The sequence below is a fragment of the Hyaloscypha bicolor genome (genome assembly GCF_002865645.1).
Source record: "Hyaloscypha bicolor E unplaced genomic scaffold K444scaffold_129, whole genome shotgun sequence".
Lineage (NCBI taxonomy): Eukaryota > Fungi > Ascomycota > Leotiomycetes > Helotiales > Hyaloscyphaceae > Hyaloscypha > Hyaloscypha bicolor.
In genome coordinates this window covers 448,807-468,732 of record NW_020194631.1, presented here as the reverse complement: position 1 = coordinate 468,732, position 19,926 = coordinate 448,807, and the positions used below count along the sequence as shown (strand labels likewise).

The following is a 19,926-nucleotide window of genomic DNA, read 5'->3' as shown; positions in this document are numbered from 1 at the left end:
AATCGTTATCGTTGGATTAAAGCGAATGTTGGGATAGATTTGTTTCTTCTTCTTCAGCGTCATGCATTTGTACTTGCACCGCCCGTTGATGGATTTCTAATGCTGCTGCAAAGGAAGCTGGAAGACTCGACTGAGACGGCATCAAAGCTAGCAGAAGTACTAAAGAAAAGGATGACAGTGTTGATTCCGTCCATCTATTGCTTATCCAGAGCGCTGGGGTTGTAACTAAGCCGTCTGGCTTTCAAGCTTCATGCTACTAAAAAGATTGTTGGCAGTCTTAAGAAACCGCGACATTACCTGAAGTACCAAAGGACAAGATAATAGGCTTGGTTTCTTTATATTGGTTCACTTGCAATACCCAGATGTTTAAACTTAGCCACCCGAGCTTCAAACTTACTATCATATATATCTAATCTTTCCTCAAGCAATAGCAGCATTATTGCCAGTCACAAAAACAACCAGAACGGCGGCAAACCTGTGTATCGGAGGTCAGTACCTTCATGATCTCTCTCAGCGAGAGAGCATGGTTTGCTTACGCTGAAGTTGCCGCAAAGACCTCCACTCTCCTTGCCCTTGTGGTCACAGCAAGACAGAAGGCAAACATGCCTGTAAAAGCTACCGTAATCGCCAATCGATGCAGTGTGTTCGCCACGAAGTACAGGATCAGGATGCTTGCTATTGGTATCAATGAAGCCAGCACTGTTACGAGAATGTCCACTGTCCGCTCTATCTTCTTTTCTTCGTACCGACAGATTCCCGACTCGGGATCGTCAGCCACGGGTGTTTTGAAATGGTAGAAAAGGTGATGGTGTAGGTAAGGGATTATAGTATTCGTTAACCAGCGTGTAAATGGAGAGGACGAAGTACGGCGACGAATAGCGAGGAGATCAGTGGAGTCGGGGGACCAAATGTTTCTGTCGAGACCGCGAAGAGGAAAGTCTCCCATTTTCGGACGCTTTAGCCACTCGGATAAATAGGCTTGGTCGTAGGCGGTTGGGGGTTTGAGAGATGTGAGGAATACCACTTGGGCTAAATGGTCATCTGATTGTGTTAGTACGTTGTTGGGGTTCTACCACTTCATCGAGCTGGTTTACTGTATTCTTTCAACTTTTTGCGAATTTGCAGGAATTTCTGCCACTGCTCCCTACTGTCATGCTCCGCCTCGTTTTGGGCCAAGAACCACCAATCTTTGGAATAGAGTTCCCTGTTTGGATCCCCTCCATCCCGATCGGCTACCTTCTTCAGATTTGCCTCCAGGTGCGTCAATTCTGCTTGGAGATAGAGAAGGTTTTGGTAGTTGAGTTTGCTGAACTTTCTGAAAATAGCGAAATCGTTGTGGTGGCTCATCATCACCGCAACTTTGGCGTGGCCTTCGTCAGCCATTATGTTTGGGCGTGATTGTGGGATAGGAGTCAACAGGAGTCACAGCTCGTCTCTGCGATGAGCGCAATATGAGCTCCACGGTGGACTGCGGATGATTTGGCGGGAATGGAATCTGTAGCCTCGAAGGTTGCTACGTCTTTACCTGCATGTACCCATCCTTCCGGCCCAGACGTGGCAAGCCGTTTGCCAATGATTGTCCGCCGATACCGAACAAGTGCTTCTCGAGTCCTATTTCTTGTATCACATTGAGTGTCACCAGGCACCAGATTCTCGAGTCAGGGCAAACATTATGATCATTAGGAGGGTCATAGAAGCAGGCCTCTTCATCTACTATGATCGTACAGACGCAGCCTGATTCTGTTCTTCAGACCTCACGTCTTGTTTTTCTCATTGTGTCCCGCTTGTAGTTAACGATGAGCAATGTTTTGCAGATTCTCTGACAGCGCGAGTGCTTTCTTTCACACTTTGTTTAGAATCAGAACTTCACCATGGAGGATCCACTGAGGGAAAGTACTTAAGGTATAGGTTGGGTAAGGCCTTTCAGACGCCATTAACAACCACCTGCAGCCTTGCAACAGACTCAAACGGCTCCCAGCAGCTTCATATCACCGATCAAGAACCAGTCCCTGATTCAGAAAGATGCCGACCGAAGAACAGATCCGCAGATGGGAAGTGCTCGAGTGGTTGGCCAAGAGGGGTGACGAACACAATTACCTGGTGAACCGAACTCCGTTAGACAGAGACCACGAGGAGTGGCTTCAGACCCGGGACCATGATACATCAAGATTCACAGGAGCCTTCGCCAATCGAGCTGAATCCGAGACTTCAGTGCGTACGAACCTTGCAAATGAATTGGCTTCAATAGGCCCAGAAGACTGGGCAAGCACGACTCCTCCAGACAATGGCATGATCTTGGTAGGTCGCCTTATTTCCGTTCCTGCGACCTTTACTTTTGTCTTCTAGTCACTGACATTTTCTCAGCTCGAGAAAAAGTACTCTTACATTAACGTGCACTCCACTTCCGATGGCCAATGGTACGGCGTAATTGCAACCCACGACACGGGGTCAGACGAGAATTGGATTTCCCAAGAAGTTGTCGACCGGCTGAGGCTGGAAGTCACCAAAGGGCTAGTCACAAGATGGAAAACCTTCAGTGGTGAAACTGCTGTGTCCGACTCCACGGTCAGGGCAACATGGTGTAATAGCGGAACGGGCATCTCGTATGCCAATGTCTTTCGTGTCATACCCAACGCTCCGTTCGATGTCCTTTTCGGACGCAATCTTCTCTTCTCTGGGGAGGTAAGCTTCTTCACGGAGGAACTGAAGCCGGGTTCTGCCTTGATCATTATTCCCCCACAAAAGGAGAAGGGGGAGGACGCCACTATACAAGCAAACCAGATCAAAGTGGACCAAGCCTTTGACAAGACTTCCCTTCAATACACAAATGTAAAAGGTGATGGCTCCGACTCTTCCGAAGGACAGTCTGGCCAAGGCAAGCAGGGAGGATCACAACATGATACTACATCGGATCGCAGTCCTTCATCTCTTCAAGGTGCTTCATCGCAATATCCCTCCAGAGGTAATTACCAAGGCAACAAATGATTGGGCCCCTACATAGAGAGAAAGGTTCTGCGCGGTGGTTTAAGTTCGAACTTCAGATAGAAAGAATGCATGGATTTTTGTTGAATATCAGAATATAGTCCACATTATTGAGGACACGAGATTTTTGATGCTTTGTTTTCAACATTTTCAACCTTGAGATTTGCGAGGGACTTGGAAGAAGTCGTCCTTGATGTGAAGTAACAATAGTGTTCCTTATTGGGCTTAGCGTGACTGGACCCCTATTTTTTAAAATTAACGTAGACCTCTTTCTACTCTCTCCGTACCATACGATAAGGACTTGCTGTGGCCATAACACGGAATTCAACTGGCATATCATTCGAAGAAACATGGCAAAGCCCATATCCACTCCGTTAGCTCTCCTGCAGGTTGACAATGGCTAGATCCTCGCCCCAATCCTGGCTTTGACTGCTGGAGCAGTTCTACGTGAAGATCTAAAGATACGCTCTATAAGTCTGCTGATGGAAGCTTGTCTTCAATCAAGACTCGCATGCACGAGCGCTGACTGTGGGCCATTTAGAGGAGGTTGATTGATTGATTTGTGGATTACTAGTCGATATTATGACGGTGCCTCCATCCCTCGGCAGCGAAGTGCAGGTGTCGAGCCTCCCAAAAGCTAAAAACCAACTAGCATGCATACCGCCCCTTTTGATGTCATAAATCGATATTCGAATCCCAATTGCAAACCGCCGTTCGCCATCTTATCCCTCCGCAGCGGTCGCTCACAACTATTAGCATATCTTGGCTTGCTTTGAGCCTCTTCTTCTTGGTGCTGCTGTGGACGTAGCCCTGAGTTTAGGCTTGATCTGTTTGAAATCTGCAGATGGTCAGCAAGAAGTTCTTGGGCTATATTTCACGAGCAAAACATACCCGCTTGTATACTCTGAAGAGTCTCGATCTTTACAGGGCTTAGTACGCTCTGTGCTTCAATACCCTTTCCATCCAAGATACAACTGCCACTCATTGCCAACTTTTCAAACGCTCCCACTCTAATTGTCAAAACATCCACTTCACATCCAAGTCTTTGTGTGGTGGTCTCCAGATGCTTGATGTATTCAAGCGCCCGCGTCAAAATAGCTGCTTTTCCGTATTTTTGTTGCGCAGTCTTCGAGTCCATGTCTTCATTCGAATCTTCTGCTTCTTCGTCGGACTTGACGTCTGAGCTGGAACGTCTACTTAATGAAGGGATACCCAGACGGAGACAATTGATCTTGTCGTTAAGGTTGGTTCGGTACCTCTTCTCGATGGCATTGTGTCCTCTCTTTCGAGATTGACAAAGTGCGCTGGGCACTTCGTCATCGTCCTCTGACGACTTCCGCTTCCTGGTCTTGCGAGTGCGAGTTTCGGGTTCTGGCGAGGGAGATCGCGAATGATTTGACTGGGAGGATGTTCGGGATGAAGGCTCTGATGCAAGTTTGATGGCTGAGAGCATGCGGGAGGGCATGGCGATGTCTTGGAGGTCTCGTTCTTCGGCCTCGGTGAGGGAGGAGAAGCCGCGGAATGATCTTCGAAGATCTTGCTGCGGCTGGAGGCTTGCTAGAAACAGAGTGCCTGGGAGACCAAGCGGGAGGCCGATCGATTGCAGTGGTGTTTCGTCAATCTCAAAGGGGGCGTCCTCGACGGGAAACTCATTGACTGTGGTGTATGTGCATGAGATTTGGTCTTTTCCAGTACTTTCGTGGTCTGTGGACCAAGTTTCTGGTGACGAGATGTTGCTGGCTAAACTTTCCCGACGACTTTCCGGAAATTCAAGCTCAGAAGCTTCCCATTTCATCCAGTCGTCCCATTCTTCCATGTCAATTTCAGTATTGAAAGCTTTGTCGAAGACGTTATTCTCGGGACTGACGAAGCATCTGGGCGTAATCAATTCTAATTCGCCGTTTGGTGCTCGAAGATATAGATTTCTGGAAGGCATCGTGGGAAGGTGTGAGGATGCAAGTGCACAAATCAGGACGGGTCAGATTTCACGGCGTTGACTTGTTTTCAATGGTGGTCAAGATGGCAATCACTGCACTCAGTGTGGGTGACTTAATGAGGGGCGATGCGAGGCTAGTTGTAGCGATAGGGTATGGACAAGCGCAGGAATGTGTCTGTTCCAAGGATGGTCTTGTTTCACAGATACCAGACCACAATCTGAAGGCACACGAGGCAGTTCTTATATGCCGCGCCCGAAGAAGAATTGGTACGGACTGGCGGGAGCATGAGCAATTACCGCCGAATGGGTCGTTCATCCTTTCTCTGAAAGGCCTGGATCGCGGAAGCCGCAGCATGGGAATTGAGAATTTCCATGCCCAGGCCTAGTACCCTCCTCGGTCTGGAGCGTCTCTGGGGGAAGGCAGGCTGATGGGCTGTGGCAGCGAACTGCCTGGGCCGCCCAGATGCCCATGGCCGTGCGTGTGCCTTTGCTGCAACCCCTCAGAATCCAGGGTCTCTCCAGGTCTCTCAGGGTCTTCCAGGGTCTTCCAGGGGTCCAGCGCGGGAGCCCCTCAGTGGCCGCGTTCTGCTATGCAAGCGCTCTTGCAGGGGTGCCCCCACTTCCGAGCGTCAAGCAGAATGTGGGAGGATTTCGACCAGATACACCAAGCACCCACCAAGCACCCGCACCTCCCGCCTTTTCCACCCGCCAGATAGGACACGTTCACGTTCTCGTTTATCCACACCATTCTCTATCGCCAGCACTCGTGCATCGCAATTCTTCCAAGTGGCAAGGGCACACAAATGGGGCCACTTTCGAAGTTGCCCGAGCTCTCCCCCAGAGCTGGCGTGTTTCCCACGTCATTGCACTAGGCGACGTGCGTGTGTGGAACCCTAAAATGCGCCCCCGGCCGCTTAATTGGCTCCGATTTCCATCTTCTGCAGTGGGGAAAAACTAAATTAACAAGCTTAACAGCTCACTAAATAACAGCTCATGATGGCCACACACCTTGATTCTCAAGTTCCCCATCCTTTTCCAGCATCCCAATTCCAAGCTCCAATCACGATGCTCACGCGAATCCTTGTGCCGCTCTGGAACAAGCCACGCCGTCAACAGCGGGGTCCATCTCGTGGACCCCGAATAATGCCTGTCACTCTCTGAGACTTGGTGCGGGCTATTTCTATTGGGAGATCGAGAGTCACGAGGATCTCGGCGAGAGCAGGCAGTTGGATAACAACCTGTCTACCTACTTTCAGGGATCACGGTGTATTGAGTACTGGTGAAGGATTGAACGAGGGACATCTCACGTGGAAAGTGTTGGCTCAACTACTTCAGTCGTGACTGCTTGACCCGGTTCCTCTCCAACCGCAGCCGCCGCCTCGTCTTACCATCGGGACTTTTGGGATTCTTCGTCCCGCATGGATCTTTCTGCCGATCTTCGCTGATCTCTCTTGGCTTTGATGCCATGGAGGGAAGATCAGATATATATCTACTGATGAGTTCGCGATGTTGATTTCTATCTCTATGACTTGGAATGCCGTTCTCTTTGACTCGGCCTCACCAGACAGAACCAGTGGTCGTGGTCATTGATCTCTAGACTTTCTCATCCCACAAGGATGTCCTTTCTCTACCTCGGCCACTTTCAATGAAGAGCCGGGCAGGGACTGGTCCTGCAACATTCCAGGTAAAGACATGCTATCGTTTCAAAAATCTGACAACTTCCACCGGTCTCAGCATGCCTACATATTCTTCCAGGTACTGACGACATTATACATCAGTCCAGGGACCTTTTCACCGGAGAACAGGAGATCTCAGCAACAATCTTAAGATGTCTGATTCTTGCGTTATCCTTTTGGGGAGCATAAAGAAGAATATGCACGTTTCAGGATCGGAATCTTGGGGTCTAGAGTAATCCCCATCTTACCAGAAGGGCATAGTCGAAGAGTTTCAACTTCCTCATTATCTTTCTCAATTAATGTCTGCTCAACATGGAGAACACCCCCAGCAAGTTGGGAGATTCGGGAGTCGGTGATTCTGGGAGGATCTGGTGGATACGTCCTCCGCGTTACTCACAGCATGAAACTGTGATACCAGCCGAGGGATTCATGATCAGGTTTGAATTTGAGTTCTTTCATATTTGTCGCCTTCGTTCTACGAAGTCATTTTGAGAGTTACGAAGCGTCCACCTCGACAATAATACATTGTCTAGCCAAAACAAAACCAAGTTCACTCAAATACAAGAACAACCAAACGACGCTCACGGTCAAGTTATCCCACCATCTCTACAGACAGTTACAGGAGGAACGTCTTGAGGTGGTTGCAAACCACTCACACCACAGACCCGAAACTGCGTTCCTCCCTCGATAACACAGACGATACCTTTATGGCATTCTGTTCCATCTTGGTTTGGGAGCTCGTTGTTGGGAATCCAGCCCGGATGGCGGAAAGCGTTGCAAATGCAGACGGTGTCTGGAGGGACCACGCCAGTATCGCCGTTGGGGCATTGCCATGTGTCTTCTGTGAGGCAAGTCATAACATTCGTGCCACCGCAGGCTTGCCCTCCGAGCGATGGTGCTACACCGGTGCAGTCCTGACGAGAGTGGAGCTCCATTGAGGGAGTTGGGGTTGCGCTTTGGAGAAGTTAGCTTAGAGTTCACACAATGGATGGAGGGTAAATCGTGTTAAGGGATGTTCGGTCCTGTGAAGACTAGACCTACCCAACAAGAGTACCACCATTGAGCACCAGTAATCCGGCGGCCATGGATGCAAGACTTCGAAGAGACACCATCTTGATCTCGAAATGTCAAATGCTGCAGCGTTGCTGGAAGATAGAGATGACTGTCTTGGAGTGGTTCATGCAACGCACAGTCACAGGAGGACCCGGGAAAGGATTTCCTCTACAATATATAAATTTTGGAAAGCTGTACAACATCTACAATCTTTCACTAGCAAGCCGAATGACACGTCCAATCAAACTTTCTCTATAAACAAGCCAAGGCCACGCATTGCCTCCACAAGCGCCAAAAAATATCACCTCGCCAGCTCCTAACAACAACTTCGTCACTGGCCACCTGAGAAGCAAGTGGCCAATTGCATTTTCTACGTCGCTAGGCTCTCACATGAAGCCTTCTATAATATAGTTACACAACAGCAGACCTCATCAACCAGCAACGAACCTAAAAAATATCCCGATCTGAGCCCACCTTATCTCCGATTCTGGGGAAATGTTATTGGGTCGTTTTGACTAATGGCAGATGTGAAGTCAGGTGGGCTCATGTGGTGGGTGGTGATTGGCGATGCTGGGAAAGGATTTAGGTCACAGCCACCCCCAATGAGTTTGTCTCTGGTTTGTAGGAGTGTTTGATTGGTAGGCGAAGGAGACTGCAGGGGACTCATATTAAGGTTGCAGAAGGAGATTCAGCCTTATGACTTGAGCTGAGGGGCATGAAACGATCTCTTGATCTTGATGGAGGGAAAATCAGGGAATGTTTGGCCGAGTGAGGGGGAGCCCGTGTTGCGTGGGTATGCAGTCTGGATCAACCACCGTTCTTAATCTTGTGGAAAGCAATGCCTCATTTTGCTTGCGCAGTAAGATGAATACATGACACTACCCTTCCAATAGAGCTGGACTCGGCTTTTCCTCCCCTAGCAGCCTTTTCAAAGCCTCGACGGTGATCTCCAGAACCTCCTGACTTCTAGATTTCTTCAGGCATTCCTTCAAAGCATCAACACCTCCTTCCTCCTGCACCTTTTTAATTCCCCATTCTCCGACTTTGCCAGGTGCTGTCAACATATTCAAGATGCAGACCACTCCTCGATGCCTCAATTCCTCCTGGTCCTCTTTACACAATGCTAGAAGAAGTGTCACCCCTCTGTCTCTCTCCAGAATTGCATTCACAGCTGTATCCCATTCTGTGAGACTGGCAATTGCACCACCGGCTGCCCTCCTCGTCTCAAAGTCCTCCGAGTCCGTCAAAGCAAGCAGGATGTGCATCCTATGACTAGCCTGCTTTCCGCCATCAGCAAATTTTGTTACGCCTCCTGGTGCTTGCATGAGATTACAGATCAGCTCGACAGTTGCGCGAGTTACTAATTTGTTGTTTGATAGTAGCAGCTCCTCTATTCGTGGAAAGCCAAGTCGAATGATTGGATTCCGGGCCGTGTCGTCTGTGGAGGCCAAATTAGTAAGGGCGAGGAGTGATTCGAACACGGGCAGAAGATCCCGCTGCTCAGTAGCAGGGTCGTCATCGAGAAGTAGAAGAAGAGGTCGAATGGAAGATGTCATCGGAATGGGGTTCGATCCGCCAAATACGTGCACAGGGTTGGTGCTTATGAGAATACGAGCTAGTGCATGTGCTGTTGTTCGGCGTGCTGGAATGTTGTCTGAGGGGAAGACAGAAAAAGCATGTAAGAGAAGTTTGATAGCTCCTTGCTGGGCCATCTGTCCTCGGATTCTGGAGGTTTTCGAGAGTGAAAAGACGATTGAAACGACGAGCATTAGAGAAGCAGTTGAGCCATGCTGGCTATGAGTAACAAGGATTGGAATAATTCCAGCTTCGAAAACATCTTGACACCGCTTCGAGACATGATCGTCCTCGTTGAGAGGATCTGGCTTTGAGGATTTTGAAGCATTGGCGTACGCTTTTAGTTGACTCATCCGCTTCTGTTCTTCTGTAAGAGCTGGGAGATATGTTGTAAGGTTGAGAAGGATGCTTAACGCTCCATAAGTTTCTGGTGATTTAGCTGGGGCATCACCCAGTGCTTTGATCAGGTTCTTCAGGAAAGGCTTGTCAGAAGCTAGGCGTTCCTTGACCTTTGGCTGTAGTGATGCATATGCTAATCCCTCGATTGAGCTCTGTTCAGTAGTGTTCTTGGAGAGCATGGTTCGGAACATGTCGGACAATTCTTCGATGCTTGTTGTTGCAGGCTGTATCCGCTCTTCTTCTCCCGCACTGGGTGGTGAAGGAACAGCCTTCAATCCTGAGGTCAGTCAGAATACTGGGAGACTCTGCCACAGCATAGCAATAAACAGAAGATGAGGTACTGGGACAGCCGGAAACCTACCTGAAGCTTGGCCAAGACAACAGCTGCTAGATTTCTTACTTGTTCAGAATGAATTCGCTGCTGGATCGATCCATGTTCAATTTGGTGAAGTTTGTCCGGAGACGAGACGTCCGCAGAGGTTGGAGGAACATCGGTGACTATTTCGTCCAACCATTCTGCGCAGTACTTCTTGATGGCTTCCCTGCATTGGGTATGCATACAAGCCGCATTGAGCATTTCCAAAGCGGCTTGTTCAACTTTCTTGCTCTTCCATTTCCTTTTCATCAACGGCCCGAGACTGACTATGAAGCCCTCCCTTAGGAACAAGGTTGATATGACGTCCGGCACCACCGGAAATAACGATGCTGCAACAGAAAAGGCGATTATAAAATCATCATAAGTGGCCTTGCCCACTCGTGCATTGAAGAACTCAGTCAATAGTTCAACACCTTTCTCTCCAGATGCTTTGAGATATGCAGATGTAGTCAATGTGGCGTGACCACGAATAGTTGGAGGTTGTCTCATGTCGAGATAACCCAGAATGGTGTCGACGGAATCGGCGTCGATCAACTCATACAAAGGCTTATGAGGCTTCGGGGATCTGGTCTCTTCTGACGAATCATCGTTGAGGAGCTTGGTGAGACTGTTGAGCTCTTTGCAGGTGTCTTCATCCTCTTGACCACCTTCCATCAGACTAGCCAGAAGCAGAAGTGTTTGGTCCTCGATGGTGACACTCTCAGCCTGTGCGCGCTCACCAGGAGCCGGAACACTTGGGTCAAGCTGTTTAGAGGGGGAAGCCATGATGTTGTATTCTCTGATTGTCGATGTTCTTGTGCTGAGGTTGAAAAGAAGATAGTGGTGGGGCAATTGATAAGGCCGATCACCTGATTAGGCGTTGACAGGGATTGGGGGATTCTTCGCGTTGGCATGAGGTTGTCATAAAAACGCTAATAGCGAGGATCTCTGCTTCACTTCTATAGAGGAAGCTGGAGGGGGCAACCAGAGATACTTTGCTGAGATATTGAACCTCATTAAGCTCGATCTCGTAACCCTGCGAGTTCCAAACGGCGTCTCTCTTTTGAGCAAGCTGATTTGCCTCGCAGCCTTCCAAGATGAACGCCGTAGATGGTTCAGATCACTACGAGGTCGCAGCTGAAGGTCTTTGATTGCCTCTCTCTTAAGGTCTTCTAACTAATCAGACTGTAGGTCCTGCGCCTTCATTACTAGTCATTGTCCTCGACACAAATCCCCACGCCTGGGCACTCCTCGCCCCGACTCTCCCCCTCTCGAAAGCAATAGCCAACATCCTCGTCTTCATAAATGCCCACCTGGCAGTGAACAATGCGAATCAAGTGGCCATCGTCGCTAGCCATAGCCACCGAGCACTATGGCTCTACCCTCGTCCTCCATCCCCCTCCTCCGACATCGAAATGAGCGATGCGACCTCTCCCCACCTCCATAATGCGAACAAATACCGCCCATTTGCTCTCATAGAAGACTGCCTCCTTACATCCCTCCGCCAGCTCGTGGCAACGACAACAGAAGCCGATATCTCTACAACTACAACAACTCAAATGGCTGGTGCTTTGACTTTGGCCCTTGCATATATCAACAAAGCTACCATAAACTATTCCGGCATAAGCACAGATACAAATACTACTCCAACAGGCGTGGATACAAATGAAACGCCTACCGGCCTGCGAAGCCGCATACTGGTCGTCTCAGTGTCGGGTGATCTGGCACACCAATATATCCCAATCATGAATACCACATTTGCGGCTCAACGATTGCGGATACCAATCGATATCTTAAAACTAGCTGGAGATACAGTGTTCTTACAACAAGCATCGGATGCCACGAAAGGAATTTACATGCAGTTACGAAGTCCACGAGGGTTATTACAATATCTGATGATGGCATTTCTGCCTGATCAGACGAGCAGGAAACAGCTCATTGCGCCGACGCAAGAAGTGGTTGATTTTAGAGCGGCTTGTTTCTGCCATAGGAGAGTTGTGGACGTGGGATTTGTGTGCAGCATTTGCTTGAGCAGTAAGTGAATGCTTTGGCGCTTCTTAGTTTGGGGATGAAAGTAACGTGTCTTTCAGTTTTCTGCTCACCACCTGAGGGAGCAATATGTCTGACCTGCTCAACGCACCTTTCGCTTGGCGATTACGGTGCAAAACCAGCCGTCGTTCCACGGAAGAAGAAGAAAAAGAAGAAGATCAATGGAGGCATCGATACTGGCAGTGCGAGAGGAACACCAGCACCTGGAGAATAACTAGTTCTCTTGGAACGTGATGGCATGTTTAGCATCATGATAAAGGTTTCCTTTCACGAAGCGTAAATTCTAGCTCGGGAATAGATTTGCATATAAAGCTAAATACATCCATCCCCCCATGCTATCGCTCCGGAGGTATCAAATGGATTGATCACCCCTCTGACCGGCGAAGCTTTGATTTGTCTGACATGTCAGTGGAAACTCTGGAGGTTCATATTGAAGCATTATAGGTTCAAGAATTTAGGAGGATTTAGAACTCTGCTAGCTTGATAGCATAGCCGAGATACACAACTGTGCGAAGCCCTCTGCTTCCCCTCCCTCGGTCAATCTCTCCTGGGTTTCCAAGGATACTGATTAGTGCACGCTGGTCTCAGCCAACGGCCTGCATGCTAGTCCCATCCAGCCAATACTGCAATCGTAAGTCGAAAGCTCCTCTTAACCAGCCACTTGCAATGCCAGTCTCTGCCAGCCAGTCCCGCAATCATAAATTGTTGAGCTCCTCCATCTGAAGCCGCGTTTGCTGTGACCAACTCCATACCCATGCCGAAACGAAAAATGAAAGCCAACCTGCTGAAAAATGCTTTCCGTGGAGCAGAATATACAAAGCAGGAGACTGAAGTAGTTGGGGAATGGCCTAGTCAAGACGGATTTTCCGGCCTCCTTGAACAACGCCAACCTGGTCTCCGATTCTTGACATCACACACTTCGCTTCTCTCTCATTAGAGTGCATAGAAGCTAGGGCAAAGGAGTCGGTGTTGTGCGCGAAGTGGAGGAAGTATCCATAATTTGTCTTCTTCACAGCCATTACACCGATGGCACCAGCAGAGTTGCTTTGCATGACCCCGGGATGACCCATGAAGTCGGCCAGGACGAAGGATTGCAATGCCTCATCATCAGTTGCACTGATATCTACACCTCCTACTCCTCGTCTGGTGCTATGATAAAGTCGCTCAGCGCATTTTTGAGAAGCCATAGTCGTCGCCATGTGCTCGCCAGTGCCGCTGGTGACTGCTGCAACAGCAGTATCTTCCTCGTCTGCAGAATCAGCGGGGATCACAGCCGTGCCAATTCCCACGAGGGCAGCTGGGCCAACCCGACCACGGTGTTTCATGCCGATTCCGCCTGAAGAGGAACCTGCAGCAATGTGGCCATACATGTCAATGGCAATAGCTCCAACAGTGTCTGTGATTCGATCTTCATCGCTGCCTGTGAGGAGCTTTGAGGGTGTTTCGGCGGTTCCTTCTTGAGCGAACGCAAGTGATGAATGCGCGCCAAAGTATTCTTCTGATTCGCTGAGAGGATTAGGAGGGGAATTATGACCATCGCTGCTTGTAGGGTTGGCTTTATGATGGGCATGGCCCTTGTGGAGAGACTCGACCGCATGCATGCTGATACCGGTATCTGGCGTCCCTTTTTGTGCTTCATTGTTGCTAGCACTTTGACCAAGCAAGGAATGAGTCCGTCGCTCTTCACTTGGTTGACTCGAATACCGAGCACGCTTTGCAGGCGCAGGATTTGGGGAGTGTGGGGAGTGACTGCGGGCAGAAGAGCCAGAATTGACAAGTGTACGACCCCCATATGATGGACTCGGAGACTGGCGGGTAGCTGGACAAAAGATTGGTTCGGAGTCGCATACTTCGGGGCCTGGGCTTGCTTGCGGAGAATCGGGCTGCCCTTCATTCCATGTGCCACTAAGGAGAGCGTTGGTATGATCTCGGCGTTGTTGCGCTCTGACGCGCTCTTCGTACGCAAGGTCCATTTCTTCAGCTTGGCTACTGCCTGGACTCGAGCCGGGTGTCATGCGTAAGCCTTCCACTCGCTTTAAATCATCACGCCATCTAAGATATCGGTCTCGTGCATTCTTGGAAACCAAGTGGTCATGAGGCATGACAGGGATACCGTACTCCCAGGCAAAGTCAGTTGCTCCTTGACCAACGAGGAGATTAGGAGGAACTCTTCGAAGTGACAGTGGCTTGTTAGAGGCGTCGAGGATAGTTCGGGCTAAATTGATTGGATTCTTGACTTCTGTATGACAATATCAGAGGATGTGCAACTAAGTAAAGCGAGTAGAAAGTAAACTTACGCGCTGTAGCACCACAGGCACCACTCCTTCCCAAGTAATCAACGACCGTAGCATCACACTCAACAACACCGTCGATAGCCAAGTTGCTGCCGAATCCTGCATTGGTGATCTCCTTGTCTTCGAGTACCTTAATTGCTGCCTCAACTGCATCAACAGCTGTACCTCCTGCCTTCAGAATTCGCATTCCCATACGCGCCGCACTACATGAAGGTCAGTTTAAGATGCTCTATTTCGAGTGTGATTTCGGGCTATAATCAATGTTTGACAATAACGGACCTGTCACAAGCTCCTAGATGGATGTGTTCATTCGTGGTACTATGGTAGCCGGCGCCAGCATGAACAAAGATGGCAGAAACGTTGGCAGGTCGCGCCTGCGACAACTGGCTCTTCCTGAACATTCTTTCTGTGGCACCATCCATGATAGAGCTGAAGCTATCAGCTACAGAGTCCTGGATTGGGCACATCAATACGGGTGGTGCCGAAGACAAGAGCTGTGAGCATTCGGGTTGGCTGCTTCCTGAAGGTGAAGAGAATATGTCGATGGTGTTCTTCTGTGACTTGCGGAACGGCTTCGAGAGGTTTCTCCGAAAGTCACGAAGACGAGTCCGCGCAGAGCCTAATTTCGTAGAAATTTGAGAATCTCGACGGTATAAAGCGTCTTGCTGCATGAAGATCGAGGGCAATCTGCTTAAGGAGCTCTTTTCGGATGAAAAGAGGGAGCGCGTAGTGACCCCTTTGGTAAGGTGGTGAGTCGTCGGCTTCGAATCACAATATAGGGCGACCCCAAATTACTTTTGTTTACTTTCCATTCGCCTGTTGCTTGGAAGGGAAGAGTGGTGACCGATTAAGCTTAGGGAAGACACATGAATATACGGGGTGCTGAAGCCGAGGGTGTGATTTCCTTGGAAGGAAGTGTCTGGGCTGGGATATTTGGTTGATGTACCTCTAGCCTTCGTAGAAAATCGAGGAGGAGAAGCAGAGGAACGGCGAGTCTATTTTGAAGGATTGAAAGCTAGAGGAGAGCGGCGGTTAGCTGATAGACAGACTTCAGAGACCATGGCATACATTACCAGGGCAGACTCGGTGCTATTTAGACCCCGTCTCAGTTGTGAGAAAGAAAGAGCCAAGAGAGGCTCATAGAAGCCTTCAGATTCGAGGATTGGAAGGTCATGAAATATTGAGTAGAGGAATCAATATTTCAAGGTGGGGTCTAGAAAATGTATGCAGAACCGCTAGGGCAATCAAACGAGTGACTTCGGACCGCAAGAGAATACTGAAAAGAGGTGGGGATGTTGTTGTTGACGACAGCTTGACACTTCAGTGGAAGGACTTCAAGAGTGCAGCCAGCCTGGATTCAACACATTTTGCACGCGGCACTCGCGATCCACCGTCCCTACTACATTGGCCCCCCATCAGAACGTGCACATTGATCAGAATTAACCCACTAGATTTCGATGCTCTAAGTTCCTTCTATTCCCTCTTTTCCATCCCTTGTGATGAGGTTGCCTTGCACGTGACCATCCCCAAAATCCGATTCGGAGGGCGGGGTTGCGATAGGTCGCCTTGACGATTCCACACTGCTCACCTTGGTCGTCATCTCCAGGCCTCGACGCACGAACACGATACCACCGCGATTGAAGACACAGGAGCTCACATCTCAAGCTGTCGCATTACATCTCCGAAGCGGTGGGAGAGTGTAGCGCAGTCTTTACACCAGGATGGCTTCTCACACACCAGCCGTTGTCATGGACAAGTAGGTCTCTCCAACCACCCCTCCAGACAAACTGTCGTGCTCGAGAGGACGTGAAATCGGGTAGAACAACAATACTAATGCTTCCTTCTATAGCGGTACCGGTTTCTCCAAGCTTGGTAGGTTTCTTAGAATCCAGTTGAGCCCTCCCTAGCAGCTAATGGACTTCAAACACAGGTTTTGCAGGCAACGATTCTCCATCCTTCGTTTTCCCTACCGCAATAGCGACAAAGGGCCCCGCAGCTGGCAGTGGAGGATCTGGATCTGGGCGCCCAGCAGTAGCAAATAAACCATCATATCTGACCGGAGGTGCCGGACCAGGTGGACATCTTTCGATGAAGCGTGGTACGGAGGATTTGGATTTCTTCATCGGCGACGAAGCGCTAGCTGCAGCAAATGGACCAGGTACGCACATATGAGAGGATTTGCTGGACTGTTTTGACGGCTCAGGTTATGGCATACACTACCCAATCCGACATGGACAGGTTGAGAACTGGGTAAACTTCTGTGATATCCGGTGGAAGCCAATAAGCTAATATGCGCAGGATCATATGGAGAGGTTCTGGTCGAATTCCATATTCAAGTATCTCCGAGTTGAACCGGAAGACCATTATTTCCTTCTGACAGAGCCTGTGAGTTATGCTCCTTACAAGCACTCCAAAAGCTGTGCTGATTGCGGCTACTCCAGCCCCTTAACCCTCCCGAGAACCGCGAAAATACGGCGGAAATCATGTTCGAGTCGTTCAATTGCGCTGGTCTCTACATTGCCGTTCAAGCTGTACTTGCTCTCGCCGCATCGTGGACATCTTCCAAGGTATCGGACCGGTCATTGACGGGAACAGTTATCGATTCGGGAGACGGTGTAACGCACGTTATTCCAGTCGCAGAGGGGTATGTCATTGGATCGTCCATCAAGTCCATTCCAATCGCTGGCCGAGATATTACCTATTTCGTTCAGTCCTTGCTCCGAGATCGAGGCGAGCCTGATTCATCTCTCAAGACCGCTGGTGAGATTAAAGAGGAATACTGCTACGTCTGCCCAGACATCGTCAAGGAATTCTCGCGTTTCGACCGCGATCCTACACGCTTTATGAAGCATCAAGTCACTCAACCAGGTGGGCGAAAAGTGACAGTCGATGTTGGTTACGAGCGCTTTCTCGCTCCAGAAATTTTTTTCAACCCTGAAATATACTCCTCGGACTTCTTGACTCCTCTGCCAACAGTTGTCGACGGTGTCATCCAGTCATCACCAATTGATGTACGTCGAGGGCTATACAAGAATATTGTGCTCTCGGGAGGTAGTACGTTGTACAAGGATTTTGGCAGAAGATTACAACGTGATATCAAGAACCTTGTTGATGTCAGAATAAGAGCTAGCGAAGCTAAGAGCGGTGGAGCGCGAAGTGGTGGTTTGGAAGTGCAGGTCATCTCCCACAAGAGACAACGGCATGGTCCATGGTTTGGTGGCAGTCTCCTGGGTCAAACTCCTGAGTTCAGAAGTTACTGCCACACGAAGGCAGAATACGATGAAATCGGGTAAGACAATTATTCTCATTCTATGCTGTCGTCATGCTATAATATACATTTTGCTAACTTCGTTGCTCTAGACCCTCTATTGTCAGAAGATTCGCGCTTTTGGGTGGGCCAGGCGGGTCGTAGACGGACAGGATTTTGATCGAGAAGGGGCAGGGACCATTTCTGGCATGAGAAAATGATAGATTTGAGCAGTGCCAAAAGCCAAATAAACATATGAACACTCAATCGTGGTTCCCTACCAAAGAGAGCATTGTGCGTAGATTGAGGGCAATTCAACGGTTTATCTGTGCCGTTAATTAGGGGATATTTTTGCTATTCGGCGAGAAATGGCAAAAGGTGAAGTGTGGAGAGTCAAGTCACGAGAAAGACGAATTTGGTCAGACGACTACAGCATCTTCCCAATTCGTCGACGAATTGCGTGCCAGGTAGTAAGTTTTTCAAATCAGCGGTAACCTTTTTCTGCTAGCCGGGAGCAGTTGATGCCCAGCTGGAGTATCTTCTAAACAACATCGTCATCAATCATTCCTGCCCCCGGTCTCTCCACAGCCAGTCCTAATTCCGGTTGTAGAATCCTGGCTGGGAGCAGTTGATGCTCAACTAAAGTATCCTTTAAAAAGCCTCATCGTCACTCATTCATACTCCCCAATTTCTCCTCCGTCGGTGGCCCAAAAACCCCTGGGAATAAATACTCCACATTCTTCACACCCACCAAGCCTCGGCCCTCTTCCTTTGTCATAAATTGAAGCATCCCCGTACTTTGTCCCTCCCAATGCGTCCCCTTAACCAAATCGGCATGCTCTGATTTGCTCAACTCGTCCAGCACCGCACCCACGAGACGCTTGGCATTTCCACTATTGGCTTCCATGTGACCCATGACCATAGCTACATCGACGTCTTCCGTTGAGTGCCAGCAGTCATAATCTGTGGCCATGCAGATCATTTGATAGACCATTTCGGCTTCACGAGCAAGTTTGGCTTCGGGGAGTGCGGACATGTTGATAACAGAGCCGCCCCAGCTGCGGTATAAATTGGATTCGGCACGGGTGGAGAATTGTGGTCCTTCTACAAGAGGGTGTGGTTAGTGAGCCGTGAAAAGGGAGGAGAAGAGAACGAACCCATGCAGACGACGGTGCCCTTGTCATGCATTCTTACACCATCTCCAGCCAATGCATGGCCGCAATCACTTACGACCTAATCACACTGATTAACATGCAGTACCTGTCACCCAGGACTAAAATATACCTTTCCGATCTTGCCATCAAAAGGATCCGCAAATCCAACATGGCCAACAACACCCTTCTCAAAGAACGTAAATGGTCGAATCCCTAACTCATCCTCTATCAGCAAAGAACTCAAGCCTCGACCCCAGTATACAGCACCTACCCTTTGTCCTATCAATAATCTGATCCGGGACCACAAAATCCCTCGGCCGGATGTCCTCCTGCAAACTGCCCACGGCACTGAACGCAATAACAGTCCTGACCCCAATACTTCTCAACGCCGCAATATTCGCTCGAGAATTCACCTCGTGTGGAGCAAACTGGTGGTATTGCCCGTGTCGAGACAGGAAGGCAATGGGAACATCGTTGTGCTTGAGAATGTGGATGGGTGCTGAGGGGTGACCCCAGGGAGTCAGAGGATTGACCGTTGCGACGGGGTGGTAGCCTTCGAGCTTTTGGAGGCCGGTTCCGCCAATCACTGCAATGTGGACAGGTTCTGAGTGAAGATGTTAGAGAGTGTCTTGCTTGGGAAGCTCGAGATGGGGAGCTTCTTACCATGGAAATGGGTAGGGAGGTGTGCCATGGTCAGAATTGTAGTAGGAAAGTTCCTACGATATGTGGCAGATTATGAGGAATATGAGTGGTTCAAGTTGAAGAGAAGGTGAAGTGAGTGTTTAAGAAGGAGAGAACCCACGTGGGTGAGGTTTACGGGTGAGGTGGATCTTACTGTACCCCTCCATCGCTTTATCTTTTGACCCCGCCAAAATTTCTAAGCGACAGGGGTAATCTGCAGATGGTTACACCAACTAGTTTCACTCGCCTTTAACTTGCAAATTCATCACAACAGTCACCATGGATCCGACTTGGAACTGTTCTTGTTATAGAGAAAACCAAAACTGTGAAAGATCTCGTATTTTGGGTGTGAATTACCAATGCTGAAGGGCAGGGGAGGCACTCCAATATAATTTGCGCCTCAAGTATTAATTATGGCACTCAAGAACACTTCTTATTAGAATACGAGACTCTTACTTCTATTTCTCCTCTCAGGAGAATGATCTGGCTGGGTTTGGAGCTTTCTCTTACGCTTTTCAAGGGCCT

At 49.2% G+C, this 19,926-nt stretch overlaps 10 protein-coding genes across 10 annotated transcripts; 4 read left to right on the top strand and 6 right to left on the bottom strand.

The window, feature by feature from the left end:
* Window positions 1–420: 420 nt before the first annotated feature.
* Window positions 421–1,383, bottom strand: K444DRAFT_646138 (uncharacterized protein; the record flags this gene model as incomplete). The annotated part of the gene is made up of 3 exons (XM_024885170.1): window positions 421–475; window positions 537–1,041; window positions 1,095–1,383. The coding sequence occupies 3 exons, from the start codon at window positions 1,381–1,383 to the stop codon at window positions 421–423; spliced, it is 849 nt and encodes a 282-aa protein (XP_024731545.1).
* Window positions 1,384–2,022: 639 nt separating this feature from the next.
* On the top strand, window positions 2,023–2,985 carry K444DRAFT_634354 (uncharacterized protein; the record flags this gene model as incomplete). Its single annotated transcript, XM_024883734.1, has 2 exons — window positions 2,023–2,298; window positions 2,347–2,985. The coding sequence occupies 2 exons, from the start codon at window positions 2,023–2,025 to the stop codon at window positions 2,983–2,985; spliced, it is 915 nt and encodes a 304-aa protein (XP_024731544.1).
* A 555-nt stretch (window positions 2,986–3,540) lies between these two features.
* Window positions 3,541–5,149, bottom strand: K444DRAFT_109714 (uncharacterized protein). Its single transcript, XM_024870309.1, has 3 exons — window positions 4,239–5,149; window positions 3,874–4,175; window positions 3,541–3,820 (listed from the first exon to the last, which is right to left on the bottom strand). The coding sequence occupies exons 1-3, from the start codon at window positions 4,916–4,918 to the stop codon at window positions 3,735–3,737; spliced, it is 1,068 nt and encodes a 355-aa protein (XP_024731543.1). The 5' UTR covers window positions 4,919–5,149; the 3' UTR covers window positions 3,541–3,734.
* A 232-nt stretch (window positions 5,150–5,381) lies between these two features.
* Window positions 5,382–5,876, top strand: K444DRAFT_634352 (uncharacterized protein; the record flags this gene model as incomplete). Its single annotated transcript, XM_024883733.1, has 1 exon — window positions 5,382–5,876. The coding sequence occupies one exon, from the start codon at window positions 5,382–5,384 to the stop codon at window positions 5,874–5,876; it is 495 nt and encodes a 164-aa protein (XP_024731542.1).
* Window positions 5,877–7,033: 1,157 nt separating this feature from the next.
* K444DRAFT_617999 (uncharacterized protein) lies at window positions 7,034–7,793 on the bottom strand. The gene has a single exon (XM_024881234.1). It carries the CDS (start codon window positions 7,527–7,529, stop codon window positions 7,182–7,184), a length of 348 nt encoding a protein of 115 aa, XP_024731541.1. The 5' UTR covers window positions 7,530–7,793; the 3' UTR covers window positions 7,034–7,181.
* A 732-nt stretch (window positions 7,794–8,525) lies between these two features.
* On the bottom strand, window positions 8,526–10,785 carry K444DRAFT_667309 (ARM repeat-containing protein; the record flags this gene model as incomplete). Its single annotated transcript, XM_024887280.1, has 2 exons — window positions 9,983–10,785; window positions 8,526–9,890 (listed from the first exon to the last, which is right to left on the bottom strand). Exons 1-2 carry the CDS (start codon window positions 10,760–10,762, stop codon window positions 8,526–8,528), a joined length of 2,145 nt encoding a protein of 714 aa, XP_024731540.1. The 5' UTR covers window positions 10,763–10,785.
* Window positions 10,786–11,073: 288 nt separating this feature from the next.
* Window positions 11,074–12,239, top strand: K444DRAFT_646136 (transcription factor Tfb4; the record flags this gene model as incomplete). The annotated part of the gene is made up of 3 exons (XM_024885169.1): window positions 11,074–11,119; window positions 11,168–12,010; window positions 12,067–12,239. 3 exons carry the CDS (start codon window positions 11,074–11,076, stop codon window positions 12,237–12,239), a joined length of 1,062 nt encoding a protein of 353 aa, XP_024731539.1.
* Window positions 12,240–12,873: 634 nt separating this feature from the next.
* K444DRAFT_539128 (N-terminal nucleophile aminohydrolase) lies at window positions 12,874–14,990 on the bottom strand (the record flags this gene model as incomplete). The annotated part of the gene is made up of 3 exons (XM_024875596.1): window positions 12,874–14,264; window positions 14,323–14,522; window positions 14,599–14,990. 3 exons carry the CDS (start codon window positions 14,988–14,990, stop codon window positions 12,874–12,876), a joined length of 1,983 nt encoding a protein of 660 aa, XP_024731538.1.
* Window positions 14,991–15,904: 914 nt separating this feature from the next.
* On the top strand, window positions 15,905–17,900 carry K444DRAFT_617993 (Actin/actin-like protein). Its single transcript, XM_024881233.1, has 7 exons — window positions 15,905–16,075; window positions 16,169–16,191; window positions 16,250–16,477; window positions 16,523–16,569; window positions 16,618–16,704; window positions 16,761–17,608; window positions 17,680–17,900. Exons 1-7 carry the CDS (start codon window positions 16,041–16,043, stop codon window positions 17,729–17,731), a joined length of 1,320 nt encoding a protein of 439 aa, XP_024731537.1. The 5' UTR covers window positions 15,905–16,040; the 3' UTR covers window positions 17,732–17,900.
* Window positions 17,901–18,233: 333 nt separating this feature from the next.
* On the bottom strand, window positions 18,234–19,411 carry K444DRAFT_646133 (5'-methylthioadenosine phosphorylase-like protein; the record flags this gene model as incomplete). Its single annotated transcript, XM_024885168.1, has 5 exons — window positions 18,234–18,670; window positions 18,724–18,799; window positions 18,851–18,933; window positions 18,992–19,324; window positions 19,384–19,411. 5 exons carry the CDS (start codon window positions 19,409–19,411, stop codon window positions 18,234–18,236), a joined length of 957 nt encoding a protein of 318 aa, XP_024731536.1.
* Window positions 19,412–19,926: the final 515 nt, after the last annotated feature.